At 36.0% G+C, this 21,234-nt stretch overlaps 1 protein-coding gene across 6 annotated transcripts in view; it reads left to right on the top strand.

Annotated features, from left to right (window-relative positions):
* COL25A1 (collagen type XXV alpha 1 chain) overlaps positions 1-21,234 on the top strand; it is a 451,863-nt gene that overhangs the window by 289,641 nt on the left and 140,988 nt on the right. For all 6 annotated transcript variants that reach the window (XM_032860080.1, XM_032860071.1, XM_032860089.1 and 3 more), the window contains exons 6-7: positions 12,218-12,244; positions 12,391-12,417. In XM_032860080.1, the coding sequence (XP_032715971.1) occupies positions 12,218-12,244; positions 12,391-12,417 (54 nt within the window). The remainder of the gene's footprint in view (positions 1-12,217; positions 12,245-12,390; positions 12,418-21,234) is intronic.

The raw sequence follows: 21,234 nt of genomic DNA on the forward strand, positions 1-21,234 counted from the left end.
TTCAAAACAGGGAAAACATCTCCAAAGGAGGGTCAAGGAAAGCTTAGCGAAGAGAAGTCATTGAGATGAGCCATCAATGATGGGTCATAAATGACCGTGAGATTGTAGAGGGGTGGAGACAGGATGCTTACTGGAGTAACATTTGTACTGGGACTAACATTTCTTTCAGAAACTCAAATTTCTGCTGTGGTTATTTATTTTTTTTTCTTTCCAAATAGCTCTATAGGTCACGTTGCCAGGTAAGAGGTTTCAAGAAGGTGTGCGATAACTATTTCAAGTCTAATGATACTTAAGGAAGCTTATTCAGTAGAAAGAATGGCAGAAACAGAGGTACAGCGGTGACAGCAGTGAAGGCTCCTCTGAGAACTGCTGATATTCCAGGCTGACTGGAGGATAGAATCCTCATGTTGGGGTTTGGGGCAGGGTGGGAGAGGGGATAAAACACAAAAGGAAAGTTAGGAGCAGATCATAGAGGACTTCAGACATAGGCAGAAGTTTACACTTCAGTCAGTAGGAATCTGAAGGGTTGCCTAAAATAAAATTTTTAATTATGTAACTACTTCTTTGGGGAATTTTCACACATACTCAAAAGGAGAAGAAAATGGTATTATAAACTGCCCTGGAACTGTCACCCAGCTTCAGAAATTATCAGTGGCTAATCTTATTTCATGAATTATTTTTCCATTGTGTTTCTCGTTTGTTTTGTTTGCTGATGTATTTAAAAGCAAAACCTAGATATCTTGTCATTGCATCTGCAAATACTAAAATATGAATCTCTGATAGGTTCTTTTTAAAATATAATCATCATTTCATTATCAACACTAATAAAATCAGCAATAATTTCTTATTATCATTATACCCAATGCATATTCAAATTTCCCCAGTTGTCTCAAACATGTCTTTTTGTAGATGGTTTGTTTGAATCAAAATCCCAAACTCAGTTGGCATTTAATTGTTATAACTCTTCAGACTCTTTTAGTGTCTAGGCCTCTTCTTTTGAAAAATCTTTTTACATGTCACTAATTTTCCCACAACCTTTGACCTATATATATATAGAATGCCCCACATTCTGGATAGATCTAAAGACCCTCGTGGTGCTGTTTAACTTGTTCCCCTGTCTTCTGTATCTCTCATACACTGCAAGTTCCATTTAGAAGTTTGATGAAGTCCTGGTTTAGTTTTTAGGAATAGTCTCTTATGAAGGTGTAGTATACTCCTTTCTTCATTATATCAAGAGACAGGTAATATTCTGTTGATCAGCAGGTCAAGTGCTATTGGCCTGATTCCCCGCAACCTTTCCTGTAACAGCTTTTGGAGCCGTGGAGGATTGTTGCCTATAATAACTTTTTCACTGGGTCCTTGACAGTTTGGGGGCTGAGGAATATGTTCAGAAATGTGCTTTAGGAAACATAATATGACAAAAGTATGTAGGATGGAATAAATTGAGGGAAGACCTGGAGAGCTTATAGCCTATTCCTGTTTTCCAGGAATAAGGATGCTGGCAACAAACATGGAAAGATAGATTCAAGGGATTTTCTGGAGAATGAAATCTCTGGGACTTGGCAATAGATTCCATTTACCGAATCAAACATAACACTGACCTTTTAACGTTGGAGGAGTAGTGGTGTGTATAACAAAAACAGGAAGGTTAGGAGTCATGAGTGGCTTGCAGTAGAAATTGAGAAGTTTGGTTTGAGAATGATGAGTTTGAGCTGATGATGGCATATCTTGGCTTAGACATCTGGTGAGCAGTTGGGAATGTAGCCCTGTGGCCTGGAAAAGAATTGAGGACATAAGTCAGGTAATAATTAAAGCCTTGAGGGTACATTTGATAGCTGATGAAGGGAGTAAAGTGAAAAGAGAAAAGATTTAGACACAAATTTGGGCAGTCATGACATGTTTGGGTTTTGTCAACCCTTCCTCCCCAAAGCTCTGGTTTATTTAGTTTTGGTTTAGCCCAGGTTGACTCCTTTCCAGGGCCCTAAAGACTGGCTCAGCAGTTTCCCTTCTCATAGCTTAGCTTTATTCTTCCTAATGGAAAGAAATGCCCTCAAGACCAATATGTATTTCAACTCACGTTACTTTATTTTTCCTAAAACCAGACTGTAAAAATATGATTTCTACTCTGCTACCTCCTTTCTCTTTCCTCAAATACAATTTTCTTTCTTTCTATGGCCCATCTATTATTAAACAAGTTTGATGGAGATAGAAGATGATATGACCTTAAAGTGATGGAATAGAGGGCAAAAGCAACTTTTCTTCCCTTTAACTTTTGGAGAGCACCAATGGATGTGTTTGGAGAGCACCAATGGATGTGTTTGGAGAGCAAGGGGAAGAGCCCAAGGGAAATGTATTGGTTGAAAAGACAATGAGAGCGATGACACATAGCAGGCAAGGCTGGGAGGAGGCCCCGGGTGCCTTGGTAGGATATTATCTTTGTTCCACAGGGAGAGGAGGTGAGGCTACAAAAGGATGTGGAAATGGAAAGCACGGTAGTTGTAGAAGCTTACATTAAAATTTTTTGACCTTTTGGTCAACAGCAGAGAGTGAGAGACTGGGCTTCTAATTTATAGAGGAAGCTTGAGAATCATAGACAAGCCCTGAGATTCAGGCTCTCTTGGTCTCATTTATTTTTTTTATTTTATTTTTTTTATTTATTTTTAAAGATTTTATTTATTTATTTGGCAGGCAGAGATCACAAGTAGGCAGAAAGGCAGGCAGAGAGAGGGGGGAAGCAGGCTCCCTGTCAAGCAGAGAGCCCGATGCGATGTGGGGCTCCATCCCAGAACCCTGGGATCATGACCTTAGCCGAAGGCAGAGGCTTAACCCACTGAGCCACCCAGGCACCCCACTCTCCTGGTCTCATTTAACAGTTGATTGTTTTTTATTCCTTTTCCATATCTCCTTAGACTCAAAGAGATATCTGTCCTTACCTCTGGGTTGTGCTCAGTTGCCCTTCACAAAACTGCATCGCTTTGTAAAATACAACGAATGAAGCAAAGAATCAAGGTGACCTGCAAACCAGGCTTTCTTGAGTAGCCTGGGCAAGATTATGTTGGGACAGTATATTAGGAAGCATGCTGAAAAAAAACTATTATAAATTAAACCCACAGTGTGAAGAAGGCTATGCTTCTGAATACATTCAAATTTTATGGAGGAGGGTAAGAGTATTGTAGGATAGCTTACACCATTAGCTGTAAAATCACAGGGGCTACTGTGGGCATTTAGAGAGCAAGTTGATACTTTCTTTCAACAAAAAGAATGTTTAGGATTCCAAGTCTTTCACCATGGAGTTCATTTTATTTGACCTCTTAAAAATGAGTAAGAAAAAAAAAGCAAAGTTAAACAAAAAAATTTTAGCAGTCACTTAAAACATTTGGATATAAGGGATGAGGCTAGAGAGAAGGGAACCCTTGGTTTTGATTGGCAGGAGCAGTAATTTGGCTGTATTTAATTTGTATTGTGTTAGAAAAGAAAGCCAGAGTGATCTTCCCCGCTCACTTCTTCCTGCTGTTTTATAAGCCTTTAACTCCATTGAGCTACATCAGTCTTACTTTTGAGAGTCCTTTTTAAATGTTTGGTTTTTCTAAATTTTCTTTCAGTGCTAGATCCACTAATTGCTTCCTTATGGCAGCTGCTTATGATTTAAGACTGATCGTGGGCACCTATGATCCCTTGTTCAGGGCTTGAACTGACATCACAAAGGAACTTAAAAGTTACAATCTCACCACAGAAAATGCCCAGACAAGAATAGTTGTAAAAATTAGTTTTGCAATAAGTGGGGCTGGTTTTGATATTTGAAATTTCTGTTTATACTTACACTCTTTTCTGCTAGGTCTCTTTTAATCTTCAATGCAAAATGAAAGGTGTAAAGTCTGAAGCTATAAATCTGTTTATAGCTATAATTCCCTTCCCTGACTTAGCAGAGTTTGACACTATAATAAACACGGTTCTTCTGCAGCAACATTGAATCTGGTTCTTGTATAATTCTTTATATGTTGCTGCTTTGAACACTGAGAGTTTTATTGCATTCTTTTCATTCTGGGTGTTTCAATTCAGCAAAATTTGATTGAGCACCTACTCTATGCTAAGGGCAACTAGGTAGTTCTAGGACCTAAAGCATAGTCTTGGTTAGTCATTAAGTAATGCATTTGTCTGTTTGGTTTTCTTTTGGCAATAGCTACTAAATATCAAGGTAAGCTTGTATTCTCCAAACATTTTCAACCATACGCCTATCACATTTCTTACTACATGGCCTCCTGATTTTAGGAAATTAATATATTTGCCTTCTTTATCCTCAGATCAAATATCTGAAGAAAAAACGCTTATTTTATGTTTATCATATTTAAAATATTAAAAACATTAATTTTGTACTTAATAATCACTACCATTGGTCAATCAGGCATTCTATAAATTGTTTCATGGATAGCGTTTTATGTTAGCCGAATAATAAACATTGTTTTTCCCATTTTATAGATGAAGAAACTGAGGCTTAAACAATTTAATTAACCTGCCAAAATTCACACAAGTGATCACAACCAGGATTTCAGTCTGAATATGTTTGACTCCAAGGCTTGAGCTCTTAAACACCGAAACACTTCATGTAGTTTATTTTGAAATAGTTTCTCCAAATTATACCTTCACTTTTAAAAAACTTTTTAAAGATTTTATTTATTTATTTTTAAATTATTATTATTTTTAATTATTTTATTATAGTTATTATTTTATTTATTTTTATTTTATTTATCTATTTATTTTTACTTATTTATTTGTTTATTTATTTTATTTATTTGAGAAAAAGAGAGAGAGAGCGCATGCACATGAGCAGGGGGAGGGTCAGAGGGAGAAGCAGACTCCCCACTGAGCAGGGAATAATCCTGGGACTCCAAGATTGTGAACTAAGCCCAAGGCAGACACTTAACTGACTTAGCCACCCAGGCACCCTGATACTTTTGCTTTTTATTTTTATTTTTATCTGAAGCATTTAAAAAGAAATTATATGCAAACACACACACACACACACACACACACACACACACACATCTATACTTACCTATAGGCCCTCCTACATTTTCATGTCAGGTTTTTCATAAAAAGTTTAAAATTTACACATTACCTTTTGAAGTTATTTGCAAAGTTAAAAGTCTATGAAACAAACAAAAAAAGGTGATTTTAGGAAGAAATTTCCCTAAAAATATGTATTACACCAGTAAAGCAGAGAACTAGAGAGTTCAAGGTTTTAGGTATATACTTGGAAGAATACAAGTTCACATTTTAGTTCAAAGTGAGCCTAAGCTAAGTTCATAAAACATTCACTCTGTAGTATGGTAGATTTATCGACATGTAAATAGCTAGGGTCCTTATTTTTCAAGTAAGCACTGTATTTTTCCATTGTTAATACTATTTGCAAAATGATTTTGTGAGTTTCAGATACCTGCTAAAAACTACCAAATTCAATTTATTCATGAATGTATGGCTTAAGAGCATCTATCTCATTGGCACAATGGGCCAGTTCATGCTGCAGTCAGAGAGTAGGCAGAAATCTTACCATCTGTAGAACTTAGGCGTTTATCCTACTTGAACAAGGGAAAATGGGTTATTTCCTATTTCTTTGCTCTGTAGGGGTCTGTGAACATTGATTAAACCATGTTTGCAAGAATGCCTGAGAAAGGCCCATGCTGTAGAGATTGTTGTCCTTATCCTTAAAAAACTAGGGAAATTACAGCTTTTAAATATAGTAAGCCCACAGTCAGCTTGCAGTCTAAAAGCAGAGGAAGAAATGTAATAATGGTGTACTTTATTAGTAAGTTAATACAGAGGAAGTGTGGCTGCACAGTACAGCCACCATATGTCATCTGTTCTCCTTTTACCCAACAGTGACAGTAGAGAATTTTCTCCCCTTCTCAGCTACTCTAATTGGGGCAGCCAAGGCTGCCAACAATCAATTTGGATTTGAATACCCCTAAAACCAGATTTAAAATTCTTTATGGTTCACTTGGCTCTTGAGCTCTTGTGTTCATCAGAGTTACTGCAGTATAGGTCAACCATTTTCTGCTAATGCACTATGTTGTGAACTTTGAAATGAGTCACCATGTTGGTGATCTGTTAATGGCTCTCATGTCCATTCCATTAACTGGTCTTGTTGGTTCTATCTGAGAAATGTGTTCTGAATCTAGAACTTTTCCTTTGCTCCCATGATCATCTATCTCCTGGACCAAGGCAGCAACTTTCTAAGAAGGATAGCATTCCATGCTCTCAGAGTCCCACAGAGCACACTTGATCTTAACTACTCCCTTGTTAAATTGATTACAGAATTTGGCCCGGGGACTTGGGTATTATTAGCCAACCTTCCCGAATCTCTTCCCCAAATCTTACTATTCCACATTTCCACTCCCCACACCACATATGTTCTTACAACCCTGAACTCCTTGTCTTTCTCTGATAGCATGATGTTCTTTCACACTTGTGCATGTTCTCCCCTTCTGCTTGAACTTCTTTACTCGTTCCCAGTCCCCTTTATGTCTGGCCAACTTTCAAGAGCCAGTTCAAGTATCATCTTTGGAACTCTAGTTCTCCCACTTTCTTTTCTGTCTGTAGAACATTCCTTCCACTGATTACAATTACATTTACATATCTTTCCTCCAGACTCAGAGCACATTGACTGGTTGGTAGTTGGCTATAGATGCTTAGAAAATAAAACATTCTGGTCTTTGTAACTCTATGGTAATGAAAAGATTAATCAGAAGAAGGTTGTTATAGTCCAAAAATGAAAATGATCTACACTTTTCAGGGATAAGAATCATAACTCCATTCTTATTCTAGCAGCTTGGCTGCCAAGAATGTCCAGGGTTTGCTTTTTTTCCATTTTTTTAACTTCTAGCAGAATTTAGTTTTGTTTTCATGATTGCCATCTTTAAAAAAAATCATTCTCGCTTTAGCTTTTGTCATTCAAAGTAGGTAAAATTTACAGTTCTAGTGAACAAAAGGTCTTAACTGGGATATCTAGATTCCATGAATATATCTTTTCCAGCTATATTTCAATTACTTTTATGCAGATTGAAATCCAACATTTTACTGAATCTCAATTATTGTGCTTCTCATTCACAATGCTTTTAGTTTGGTTTAATAATTTAATCAAAATAGATAATAGAGCATGGTAAAAAATATCTAAAATCTTTGTTACTAGGATAGAAATGGATTTGGGGAGGCTGAAGTTGGTATAGGCCAAGATTCATATTAAAGGCTTGGTACAAACAGTATTGTTGCCATAAATCCTGAACATGAAGTCATTTGATTAGGGGCTAATTTGAAATTACCACTGCTATTTATACGTACATTGGAAGTAAATTAATAACACTCTAACACCATTCTAAAGAAATGTTCCAACTACTGTTAATAATAAAAGCTTTGGTAAAACTTTTAAAATTTATGTAATTAGGGCTAATAAGATAAAAACTTATTAGAAATAATCATATCAAACATTCTTGTTTATTTATTTAAGCAGACATAATAAAAAATCTGACTCCAACCTACCAGACCAAACCAGAAGGAAAGGAATTCCAAAAGAAGCCTTACATAAAGAGTCATAAATAATGACTCACTATTACCTTATTTACGACCACTAATTTTACCATATTTACTTACCATTGACCTCAACCTTGTTTTAGCAACAAAGTTTTATTTTCAAATAGCTGCCAGTCACTGATACTGATACCTGAACAATAAACACGTCCACTAAGTATCAAATTGTTAGTTTAGTACAGCTGGAAACAACAAAATGCTGTGTAAAATATACTGTAATTCAAATATTCCTTAATTTCATTTATTGCCTATCCTTTAGCTGATATCTGTCTAAAGACAAAATAATTTAAATAGTGACCCAGCTTTAATTTTAAAAGTTAATAATCAAAGATACCTTTCTTTCCTCTGTAATATTTTGACCTAGAAGAAAACCATGGCTCCCAAATTTTGAAATACTGTCTGTGTTTACTAAGGTCATCCTCTTTTTTCTTCAAATTCAATCCATATTTGCAGTGAAGAGGATCCAATTCAGAAAGAAGAGTGGGATTTCAGTTAGAGCAGAAGAAAACACCTGCCATTAATCCCAAGAGCACAAGTGGGGTCTGGAGTGTCCGAGGCAGCCACCACAGCTGTGAATGGAGGTTGACCTCTGCTTTGGTTCTGTCTTGAGCTGGCAGGTGCCAGGACGCCATTCAGTCTGCTCAAAAACAACCTCTTTTGAAACAGCAGTATTTTATTGCTCAATTGTGAATGCAAATTTTTATGTGTTCATGAATTAAGGATCCTTTCTTATGGCAAGCTGTCTAAAGAAGTCTAGTTTCCATATGTGATTTTGGCATTAGTTATTGAACTTTGAGGAAAAAACTCATCCCTGCTCACCAGTGTAAATTGTTTTAGAAAAGTTTTAACCTCAAACATGCCATAAAACCTAATGAAGTGCCTTTAGAGGACTGGTACAATGAGAGGCTTGGCCTCTGAAATCTCACCTGGAAAAAGAAACTAAACTTTAAGAAGAAGAAGCTTTTGGGGGGAAAGGGGTAGGAGCAGGGGAGGAGTTCCACTGTAACGTACATAAAGTAAGTAACTTTATAGTAGCTGGATTTTCTAGGCGAGTTTTTCTTAATGCTAGTAGTAGGAAGTGTTTAACTATAGCACTAGACTATTAAGCTTTTCAAAACAGACCATTCATGTTTTCTAAATTAGCTTCTCCCACCATATCTTCTATCAGTGCCTAGAACACTGCCAAACTTTTTATAGGCATTTGTATTTAAATAAATCAAAATAGACTTAAATAACATGTTATTTAAATCAAGACTGGAATCTCCATTGTATTTCTTAAACTGAATGGTAGGTATTCTCTCAATGTTTTTGGGGGTTTCCTTTGTCTCACCAAAAATAAAACCCTACTTGTAGAGCATTAGAGAACATTTTATGTGTGTTAAAAATTATCAAATAAATTCTTTAGACTTAATTTTACAGGGGTAGTCACATAGTCTATACCAATTAATCACTACTTGGTTCACTGAAAACATTAATAAAACATTAAAATTTTACTGAAAACATAAAGAAAAATGATTTCCTTCGTTTCCCTTTGTTTTAATGGCACAATTATTTTGGGGCTAAGAGAAACAAGAGTTTGTTTAGTTGATTCTGTTATCTTAGCTCCCTCTCTCTCTCTCTCTAAACCTCCACAATTACTCTTTATCTCATTTTGTACTTGAGATCCTGGGGTCACTACAAGATACTTGGAAATGTAATTGGGAGCCATTTCAGAAGGCATCTGTTGAAGGCAGGAACATAGTAATCATTCTTTATGAAAATATAATTCTAGAGCTCTGTCCCAACACTTATCATCCTAACCCAGTCACACAGACTAGGTTAAAGTCCTGGCTAACTCACTTGCAAGAGGTCTAACCTTGATAATCTTTGAATTTTATTTTTGGCATCTATAAAAGGAATATCATAATACTCTCTTCATTGGATCGGGACAAGATTAAATACAGTAACAGGTGAAAGTTCTTTGTTGATGGTAAAATATATAAACTACAAGACATGATATTATTGTTATTATTAAATTCATGATAACCTCACAGCTGTTACCAGAAGTCTCACAACTGAGAGCAGGAATTTAGGACAGTTCTTCTGTAGCAGATACTTAGCAAGAGATATTTTAGTAGACTGAGTATTCCTACATTTCCACCTGAAATGACATTGCAAGGTCTTAGGAAGGAGTACTTTGCTAAAACCTTGGCTGTGCTTCTAGTCTAGACTTAAACTTGTTTCCCAGCCTTTTAGTCACTCCCAGGTGAAGGTGAGAGATTGATTGAAGGTAACTTTGAAATGCTCTAGTTTCTCAAGTAGGCTGAGCTGAAATATGATTTCAATTTTAAGAGCTGGGGGGTGGGGAGTATTGATGCCTCTAGAAATAGTATGTCCTGCTAGCATTTTTGTTCAGAGATGAAGAAAATCTCAATGTGGCTTAAGAATAGACAGCTGCCCAAAAAGTAGAAAATCCCCAAAAGAGCCACATCTTTATGGCTATCTGATTTATGACAAAGATAACACTGTACTACCATGGGGAAAAGATTCATTTTCAATAAATGGTGTTGGGTTAATTTGATCCACACATAGGAAAAAAAACCATCTTGACGTTGACCTCACATCATGCACAAAATCAGTTCTCCATGAATTCAGATCGGAGTATGAAAAATAAAGTAATAAAACCTCTATTTTTTACTTTATTTTTTTATTGTTGGTTTTCTTACTTTGTTTTGTGTACCATCCCATCCCAAATAATATAAGTTTAATGTACAGTATTATATTTACTTTAGGTGTACAATATAGTGAGTCAACAATTCTATACATTACTCAGTACTCATCATGATAAATGTACTCTTAATTCCCTTCATCTATTTCACCCATCCCCCCCTCCCCTCTGGCAACCACCAGTTTGTTCTCTAAAGTTAAAGTCTGCTTTTTTGTTTATTTTTTTGTTGTTTCTTTTGTTTCTTAATTATCACATATGAATGAAATCATATGGTATTTGTCTTTCTATGACATTTTATTTAGAATCATACACTCTAGATCTATCTGTGTTACCACAAATGGCAAGATTTCATTCTTTTTTATGGCTGAGTGATATTCTAGCATATATATATATAACATCTCTACTTTACTTATCTTAATTTTTAAAAAATTTGATTCCAGTATAGTTAACATACAGTGTTATAGTAGTTTCAATAAGGCTTTTAGCATTTAGAATAAACATAAAAGAACCTCTTTATGTCCTTGAAGTAGCAAAGATTTCTTAAATGAAATACAAAAAGAGATAAAAAGAAAAAAATGCTAAATGGAGTTTTATTAAAATTAAACTTCTGTTCATCAAAACTCAGTTAAGAGAATATACACAGTACACAGAGTGGGAGAATATATTTGCAAAAAATAACTGATAGAAAACTCATATTCAGAATAATGTAAAGTACTCTCATACCTCTCTCTTGATACATACAGATATTACAATTTGTAAAGAACTTCAGTAAGTCTAAAGGACAACTCAATAGAAAATGGGCAAAAGATATGAATAGACACTTTGGGTGAAGATGCAAAATGGACAAAACATGCATTAAAAGGAGTTAAGCTAATTAATCCCTGAAGAAATACAAATTAAAACAGTGTGAAACTACTACACCTCCCACCATAATGTCTAAAACAAAAAAAGATGTAAAATACCAAGTATTGGTATTGATATAGGGGCACTGAAATTCTTGTATACTCGTGATGGGAGTATAAATTGTTAGAATCACAGTGAAAAACTATTTGTCAGTACCTACTAAAGCTAAACATATTAGGTATTTTCTATAACTTAATAATTCCACTCCTAGATTTACACCCAACAGAAATGCATACAGTTTTTAATCAAAAGACATAAACTTAGATATTTGTAGCAGCACTATTTTCAGTAGTCAAGACCTAGAAACTCCTGGAAACAAATGGCATCAACCAAGTAGGATAAACAAATAAATTATGGTTTATTCACATGATGGAATATTATAAAGCAGTAAGAACAAACTATCTACAGCTACATACAAAATTATGCATACATTTTACACTTACCGAGCAACGGAGGTCAGATGCATACTGGTATGATTCCATTTCTGTAAAGTACAAAAAGAGACAAACTATTTTGTCAGAGGTCAGAAATAGTAGTTGAGAGTAATGATAAGAAAATGTTACCATAAGCCCTCTAGTTTTCCTTAGCTGGGTTCTACTTGCATAGGTACATTTAGCTTGGGAAAATTTATTTTGCATATTATATAGTTATGACATGTGGACTTTGTGCACTTTTCTCTGTGTGTGTAGTATGGCAGTATATATAGTATATGCTATGGTATAGTACTATACTTTATTGGTATGTGTACCAGTGTGGTATAGTACCATGCATACTGGGTGATGATATATGCCATACTATAAATACCATTATACTATATATATAATAGTATATGTATTATACCACTTTCACATTCTAACCATCTTATAATTATACTTTGGAACCTAAAATTCCTTGATAAACCTCACTGATGGGTATACCTCTTTGCCCTTTGCATGAATCTTGCAGATAACTAGCTGATCTATTTAAGTTATAATTTTTTGAAATTTATTAAAAAGTGTTTTCTTTTTTTCTTTCTTATTTTTTTAGGGCCCTCCAGGTCCAAAAGGTGATAAGGTAAGAAAATATTTAGCAGAAACAAATTAAGTTAGTGTAAATCCATTGGTATGGTCTATGCTATGTTGCATTTTGGTCTTTTTAATGCATGTCACATATAGCCTTTACACTAAAACTATTTATCATCTCATCTTCCTATTCTACAGGGAGAACAAGGTGATCAGGGACCTCGGGTAAGTTGTATTCTTCCAATCCTGGGTAGAAAATTAATTTTCAGCTCCAAACTTATTGAATTAAAGTAGCTTTGGCTTTATAACTGCGTTTGTGTCATGGTTTAGAAATAGCTGGCAAAAAATGCCATACCACTTGTAAGTGAAATAGCCTTAATAATAATTAATGGATAAATCCTGTAGCATTGCTTTAACTTGATACCTGTAAATAGGACACTGTACAATAATTAGCCCTCTGATGAAGGGCCAGAATCACTACTAAAAAGTCAATAACAACCACCATTCCCTTGGCTATTGGATCCTTCAGATTTGCATGCATTGTTTTGCAATAATGAGGCCATTTGGATTCCTGTTGAATTTGACCTTTTTCTGCAGTTAAACTTTATGTGCTATTGCATAAATATGTTATATTATAGATGAAAATATTAATGCATGTTATATTTTTATTCTTCATCATAAATTTGAATAATACTTATTTGAATTTCTTATTTTTATAGATTTTTAAGCAGATAATAGGTGTAATATAACTTAGCATTCCAGGGAGGAGGGGCATTCTTTTATTCTTCTCAAATGTGGCTTTTTTAACCATTATAACACAATGGTGAATGCTTTGTTGTTACCTTGGCAGTGCCAAGTCCTATGCTTCACATCTGTGCCTTATTACCCAAATGTTCAGACATACTGTTCCAATGATGTAGTGGCTCCGTTCAGACATACCTCTCAATTTTCTCATGTCACTATGCACAAGAGCAAGTATTTGGTTGAAGAGTCATTTTTTACAGTGGAAAAGCACATTTAAAACTTTGAGGTTGAAAACAGAAACTGTAGGGTTTTTGTTAAAATGCACTGTATGTTGTTAATTACTGAATTCATTTATACTGCAGTAGAGGTTTTATTGCAAAAGATGTAGTTGATGCAACTTGAAAAATTTTGGAGTCTTATCTCTTTGTGTTTATTAAACTAGATAAAATGTATGCCATGATTTGTTTTCCTTTCCACTCTTCAGCCATTTCTTTATATAAAAATAATGACCATGCCTCCGAGCATTTTGTTTCTCATGCAGTCATTCTAGCTGATGACTAGCTTCAAGCTAAAACCTCATGTTAGTGGTTGAGGAGATTAAACATCATGGTATCTGTTGTGGATGCGAATGGAATAAAATTCTCATAACCTTAAATGATTAGAGGATAGCCACTTGCTATGTATGTGGTGATTATTTCACATAGCACGTCTCCATGTATTGAGTATCATTTCTTTACACACGAAATCTCAAAATCACTTAACTTACCCTTTCCAGGTAAGAGAGAAACTGTTTCCATTCTGAGAAATCTTTTGGCAAAGGAAGTAAAGGGGTGGTTCGCAGCTTAGCTGTCATCAGCATGCACGCAGTCCTCATTTTCAAAAAGGTGTGTTGGCTTTCATCGTTCCAAAAAGTGATGATGGATGATAAAGCCAGGCCAAATTTTCAGGATGAAACCTGAAACCATGTGAAAATCACCTGGTTTCATGTTGCATTACAAACTAAGACTTGGACCAGTTTCCTTGCAAGTTTGGCCAAAGTTCATGAACTACTTTGACGAGCCTAGACTGCCTTTCATACAGATTTCAGCCAGTTTTCACACAGACTGAGGCCAAGTTTCACACGGTTCAGGGCCCATTTAGCATTTCAGGTGGAAAGTGGCAAAAATTGATCCCATTTTCCCCAGAATTTTGCTTTTTGTTTGAAGGCATTTGGATTGATTTTATCATGCAAGGTGAATCTTCATGGATTAAAAATCTAAAATGTCCTGGGAGGTATGTGTGAAATAGAATAAGAACCTACCAAATATCACCTTTTCTCAGATTCCTAATTTAGAAACAAGGCAGGTCACAGATAATGGTCCCCCAAAAATAAAACTTACTTTCTAGTAAGAAAGTATTAGCTACTGATTAGGAAATTTATCATATCAACATAGTAAAGTGAGTGGTTTATAATTTCCAGAGAAATCAAAAGTAAGTTAGAACAGGAAAGGTCTTCAATTTTAATGAGAATTCACTTTACTCACATCCTCTGTAGGCACACTATTCCAGCTAACATTCATGGAGACTCTCTTTTCTAAAATGTCGATCTTTGTATTTGAATACCCTGCCCATTTTTATCCTATCATAGTTTTTGAATTCAACTTTTTACCATTTGTTTCAAGTAATTTATTTCTTCTGTCATTAACAATATGACCCTTCACCATTTCAGTTCTTTGTTAGCTTATCAACTGTTATAGGATTTCTACTGTTTCCTTAAATAGGGGTTCCCCCCCCCCCCCCCTTTTTTTTCTTTCTGGCTTCCCAACTGTCAAACAGGAATATATTAAGTCATGTTATGCAATTCAAAACAGGAAAGTGTTGAAGATAATAAAGACATTAAGAAGGATAAAACTATTTGGAAATACTTGTACATATATTTAGCAATATACATTGAATTTCTTTTATCTTCAAGATACCATGCTTAATATTATAGAAACTATAAATGGATCCTCTTTCTCTCTCTTCTACTACCATCAAATTCAACCTACTATCATCTCATCTTCTTGACTATGGTGGCAGCCTTCCAAGTAATCTTGCTTCTACTCTTGACCCTGTATAATCCATTTTTTACACAGCAGCCAGAGAGATCATTTTGTATTATAAATCAGATCATTTTACTCCCTGGTTTAAACCTCAAGATGAAATCCAAACCCTTCATGAACCTTCAAGATCTGGCCTTTGCTTAAGTCTCTAACCTTATCTCACACCACTCTTCTCTTCCACCCGACCATGCTCCAGCCACAAAGTCCTCTATGTGTACTTCAGACACATCACACTCACTCCCAGCTGGATGACTTTCTATTTGCTGTCTTCTGGTCTTCTGGTGATTGAGATTTCATCTCAAATACTTCCTTGGTGAGACTTCTCCGACTACTCAATCTGAATCTGAGATTCTCCTATTTTGTTTATTTATTTACTTGCTTGTTATCTGTAAAACATGCTGTACCATTTACATAAACTCTATGAGAACAAGGGCTTGGTCTATCTTGTTTATACCATCAGCTAGAACAAGAAGGACTCAATAAATACTTGTTGAATGTTAAAATAAAATATTATTACATCATTACTGCCCTCAAGTTGCTGATAATCTCATGGGTACTCAAGTGAGAAAACTATTTGGTTGTGTTAAATGCCTTAAATAACAATACCAAGAGATGCTAGATAAGTAAAAATTCCTCCATTTTAAAGAATCATTGGACACAGTGGAAGTGGTGACACTTGAGCTAGGACTTGATAAATGGATAATCTTTAGAAGAGAAGATGAAGAGGGAAGACATTACACATTCCAGAAAGAAGAAATAGTATAAACAGTACTATACAATTCGGAAATGACAGGATTCATTTAAAGACAATAACATTTTTTATTTGCCAAGGATATAAGCTAAATATAGAAAAATTACATCATGTAGGCTGATTTTTTTTTTTTTACTGAAGTTATATTATGAAGTATTTTGAGTGTTTTAGTGTGATAGGCAGAAAGGAGACATTGAAGATTTTTTTAGTACATTATTTGATGTATATTACCACTGGACTCTTTGGTATTATTACCAAATGTTCTTTGTGAAAATCTTCCTGATGATGGTATCTCATATAGAGTGGAATTGAAAGAGACTTGAAAGAAGACCAGAAACTGTCAGTCACCCAGGACAAGTTCATAAGAACCTGGGCTGTAGGGGTAATGACCAGTCTTCAGGGAGAAGTGAGCAGAGAGGATGGGCTGGCTCAGTTTGAAACACTGAAATACCCCTTCCTTGGAGGTAAGGGGTCACATTCAGCAGAAAGCTCTGTCAGAATGAGAAGCTCAGCAGTGGGGAGGGGCTATGTTGGTGAGCCAAAGAAGGAATTCCAAAGAGTCACCAAAATATGAGAGAGAGCTCCATGTTTCTTATGCAGACTGCAATATTAGTTTATTCTTATATAATGAGAAGTTTGAAGAAGGTAGTTGGTGGTGTGATTAACATAATTCAATGATGTAACTATGGAAGCCTCTGTGAATCACTCTTGGCATTTCCTTTATGGTTGTAAGAAGGCTGTTTCAAGTCCAGCCATCACATATGTATCAGCAGGGAGAATAAAGGGGGAGGAGTCTTTATCAAGAAAACAAAAATTTTCCCATGAATTTCATAGTAGACTTCAGATCACATCTCATTAGCCAGACAGTGTCACATAGTTACTTTGTAGCTGGAAGTGAGCCAAAGAGATTGGTGTTGAAAAGGAAAGTTGGGTCATCTTGTAATCAAACCAATGTGAGTTTGCTCATTGATAAGTTACAGATAGAGACCACACTAAGTGGAGTTGTCACATAAAGGAAACATTATTTGCAGCATATAAGGAGATCACAAGGCATAATTTCCAAAGCTATGACTCACTGAGAAGGGGTGAGTGGGTTCCTTTTATTTCTGATTAGGATAAATATTCAGAAAAGGGGGATTTGCCATCACATATAAAGGCAGGCATAAGGTTGCACAGGCATACTGAGAAAACATGCTTATACATGCATTGTACATTATGTTAATCAAACTTGTGCTCCTCCTTGGGCAAAGCCTTTAACATTATACTGAGGCAAATCTAACTATTGGACAAGGGGAAAGGGCTATGGGAATCGTCTAGGAGCTAGTATAATTTGGGTGGGATCTTGGGCTCATTATCTCTCCAAGGCATTGCTTGAATGCAGGATCATACCTGTTTATATGCTGGAATCATATCAGTTGACCTTGAGTCTAGGTTTCTGTGGAGACTGCTATTGGATTTATTAGTGGGGTCTGAAAAGACACAATAGCTGATTGGGGGAAAATGGTTCTCTGAAAAACAAACCGAATTTTCTGCTAGTTTCAACTTCATTAGTTCTATGGGGCATGTTTTCAATCTCACCAATAGGAATTGCCACAAGTGCCAAACAAAAACTCAAAGAAGAAAAACCAGGGTTGACATTAGTAGAGGAGAAATTAATAAGAAAGAGTCTTTAAGCAGAGGGTAGGAGATTAATTCAATCCATATGGGATTTATATCCAAAGCTGTGATCATTGGTAATTTGTGGCCAGGGTCAAGTTAAAAAACAAACAAACAAAAAACTGCAGTTAGGGAATAAAATAGGAAGATACTAAGGTGAAAATTGAGCATGAATTATTAAATTGTATGTAGGGACTAATTTTGAGAAAGTGGGTAAGGATAGGGCTGAAGTTTCTGGCTTGATAAAATTGGTCAGAAGACAGTCAGAAGTATAAATATGTTAATATTTAGTCCTGTTGAATTTGTGATCTGGATGAATTATTTCACTGGAATAATGTAGCAACAATTGGAAGCACGAGACTGGGAATCTGAGGTGGTATCATAACCGTTCCATAGCTGGAGTGTCCCCAGTGAGAATAGAAAGTGGAAGTGGAAAATTGTGCATGAAAGTGTGACGTGAGAACCACTTAGAAATATCCACATTTAGGGAGTGGGTTAAAGAAAGAGAGTCAGAAAAGAGAACGAGCATTCATTCAAAGTCAAAACCAGGACACTACAAAATTTGAACATTAATGGAGGAGCTAAGTTAAAAAATAAAAGAGAAAAGAAAAAAAAATGTGGCCAATGAAATCCTCTTTATAAAAAGAAAACCATAGGGATGAAGTCTATAAAAAGCCTATGATTTTGTTGTTTTGGAGTCATGAGATATTTAGGGAGTACATTTTGTTAAGAAGTAGAAGCCGGATTGCGAGAAGTTAAAAGGTAAATGGGACGAACGTTGACTATCTTTGAATATTGTTGATGGCATATGATTTAGTGCAGAAGAAAGTGGGCTAACTTTTTTGGCATGAGCTTTCTGTCAGTGTTCATTGAACCAATTTTGAGTGTACAATTTTAGGTTTAATATAGAAACCATAGATATTGTTTGGTTTTATTCTACAAGACAGTGGTTGTTAGATTTCCACAGCTGAATGCATCCTGATGTTTCCTCCTTGTTTCCTGGGGAGATGTTGTTACAGATTTGCCATTAATCTTCAGTGCATTTGTGCAAATTGTCCATACTTCTTCGGTTAGGCCATTGGGCTGTATGGTAGGGATGGCACTTTTTCTGTGATGTCAGTCACCAAGACTTCACTCTGTTTCATCCTAAGTTTGTGGCACAGAGTTCTAAGGCTATGACTGTACCCTGCAATCAAGCAGAGGTTGGAGACCTGCTGTCAGGGAGTTGTAGGGGCATTCCTAGGCTGAACAAACATTAGACCAAGAAGTTACACCTCACATGTCATAGTTATAATTATTAGTCTTACAAGTAATTAGGCAAGTTGCACACAGCATCTCCGAGCCTATCTCAGCAAGATAGGATATGAGGGAAGAAAAGTAGGAAAAGTGCATGCAGTGGGGTGAGATGATTATATACACATGGGCTGGGGTCAGACTGGATGGGACCAAATTCTAACTCTCCCACTATCTGCCCCTCAGGTTATGACAGGGATTAAATAAGAAAGTGTATGAGAAAACCTATAACAAATCCTTGACTGATCAAAGCTGATCATTCTCACCATATTGCACATGAGGAATCTGGGGTGAACTCACTTGCCCAAGTTTACATAATTTGTAAGTGGTAGGAAAATGAATTCACATCCAGGTCTCTCAACCCCTTGTTTGTACCTTTCCCAGTGGGTCAGGCTGCTCCCCTACTAACAAGTTAGTTATTGAAGTCATCAACCTCAATATGAAACAACAGGGACGACAAAAAATACCTATGGCTCAAATAATAACACCAATAATAATGATAAGCAATTTTATTGATCTCTTAAGATGCACTAACCATTCTATGAAGACGTATCTTATTTCAACAGCCCTACAAAATAGTTGCTTTCATTGTTTCCATTGAACAGATGAAGAAACCAAGATTTAGAAGGTTTAACTATTTTGTCCACAATAAAGCCAGTCAGTGGCAGAGTCAGGTTTTGAGGCTGGGTACTTCCAGATCACATTTTCCATATATTTTCTCATTTATCCTTAAAATTAATGCAGTGAGTTAGTTAACAGCATAATAAATAATATGGCCGGTTTTTAAAGATCTATTTATTTGTTTTAGAGAGAGAGTGTGAAAGTGGGGGGAGGGGCAAAAGGAGAGGGAGAAAGAGTATCTCAAGCAGACACCCTGATGAGTGTTGAGCCCAAGTGGGGACTTGATCTCATGGCCCATGCAATTATGACCTGAGCTAAAACCAACAGTCTAGTGCCTAACCAACTGAGCTACCCAGATGCCCCATAATATGATCCTTTTTTTTTTTTCCTGGTGAGGATTGAGCTCAAGCAGGTTAAATGATTTCTACAAGTTCACATACACACATCTACCAAAAGACAATGCTGGGAGTCAGACCCAGATTTCAAATTCTGTTCTCTTTACACGATCGTAAGCTGCCTTCAGGTGGCTGCTAGTACCTTTTCAACTTTTAAGTTCCATGCCTCCGTGAGTGAAAGTGAAAAGTCTGGGGGAACACAAGTGCAAATAGGAGCATCTTTTTTATTTGTAGTCATGGTAACCTCAGTCTTTACAATTCATTCACTGTTGACCCTCCAGAAAACAAATGGGTGAATGCATCACAGTCATACCCAGGAACCTCAGGTAACGTAATTGGGCAGGGGAATGCTAATCCCCATCCAAGGGACATCAGAATACCCAGTTACCTCGTTATAATGCAATTTTTCTTCTCAACTTGTTGGAACCAATTTGAAAATTATAGTATAATATCAAAATCCTCCTATATTAACTATTAGTGACTTTTTTCTTTAGGATAGATAACCAGATAAATAAAGTCTGTTTTTTGCTGTTTATAATGCTGTATTTACATGTTCTCCAAGATACTTTGATTCCACTTTTTTTTTTTTTTTTTAAGATTTCACTTATTTGAGAGACAAAGATCACAAGCAGGCAGAGAGATGAGAAAGCAGGCTCCCCTCGGAGCAGAGAGCCCAACGCGGGGCTTGATCCCGGGACCCCGGGACCATGACCTGAGCCGAAGGCAGAGGCTTTAACCCACTGAGCCACCCAGGTGCCCCTTGATTCCACTTTTATTCTGAGCCTCTCTTTGCAAAAGATTGTTTTATATTTCTTCATCAGTCACAGAACCTGAATGTCAAGTGTAAAAGACTCAAGACCTTCAAGACTTTTCCCATTGTTTTCTGCACCCATTATTACTACTACCATTGGTCTTCTAAGAGGACTTCTTGTTTGCCCAGTTCTTAAGAGCCTCTGCCCTTGTCATGAACCACAGCCCTGGGAATCACAGTGGTACTCAAGGCTTTGATATTAGTGGCTCATATTTCTTTTCCCTATCTTAGTGACTTAAAAACATATTTTTAAAAATAAGCAAAACTGTTCTAATGCTTAGTACTGTCTGTTTAAATTAGGGTACTATGTTGCTCTGAAATTGTGGTAAGTTTACTAATCAAACTTGAGTAATAAAATGAATAAACATCATGAATTTATCTTTTGACTATATATTAATCTTCTAATCAGTTGGCTACCAACACCTTGCCAAATAACACAGAGGCCTGATAAGTGAAAGATTTAGTGGTTATTAGTCTTAACATCATCAGCCAACAGCTGGTTTTAAATGAGTGCTGGGCTCTCACAGTTTCAGTAAACCACCCAGGAGCTCCGCTTAACTCTTTTCATAAAATTCTTTCTCTTCCCCATGTATTCAAGTAAATTTTCATAACAGCTGGGACTATGCAAAACTGATAGCATCTTAAAAACATCTTCAGCAAGAAAGATTAAGTTCCAGAAAAGGAAAGCAT

Source organism: Lontra canadensis, unplaced genomic scaffold (genome assembly GCF_010015895.1).
Source record: "Lontra canadensis isolate GAN:19392208 unplaced genomic scaffold, GSC_riverotter_1.0 scaffold1, whole genome shotgun sequence".
Classification (NCBI taxonomy): domain Eukaryota; kingdom Metazoa; phylum Chordata; class Mammalia; order Carnivora; family Mustelidae; genus Lontra; species Lontra canadensis.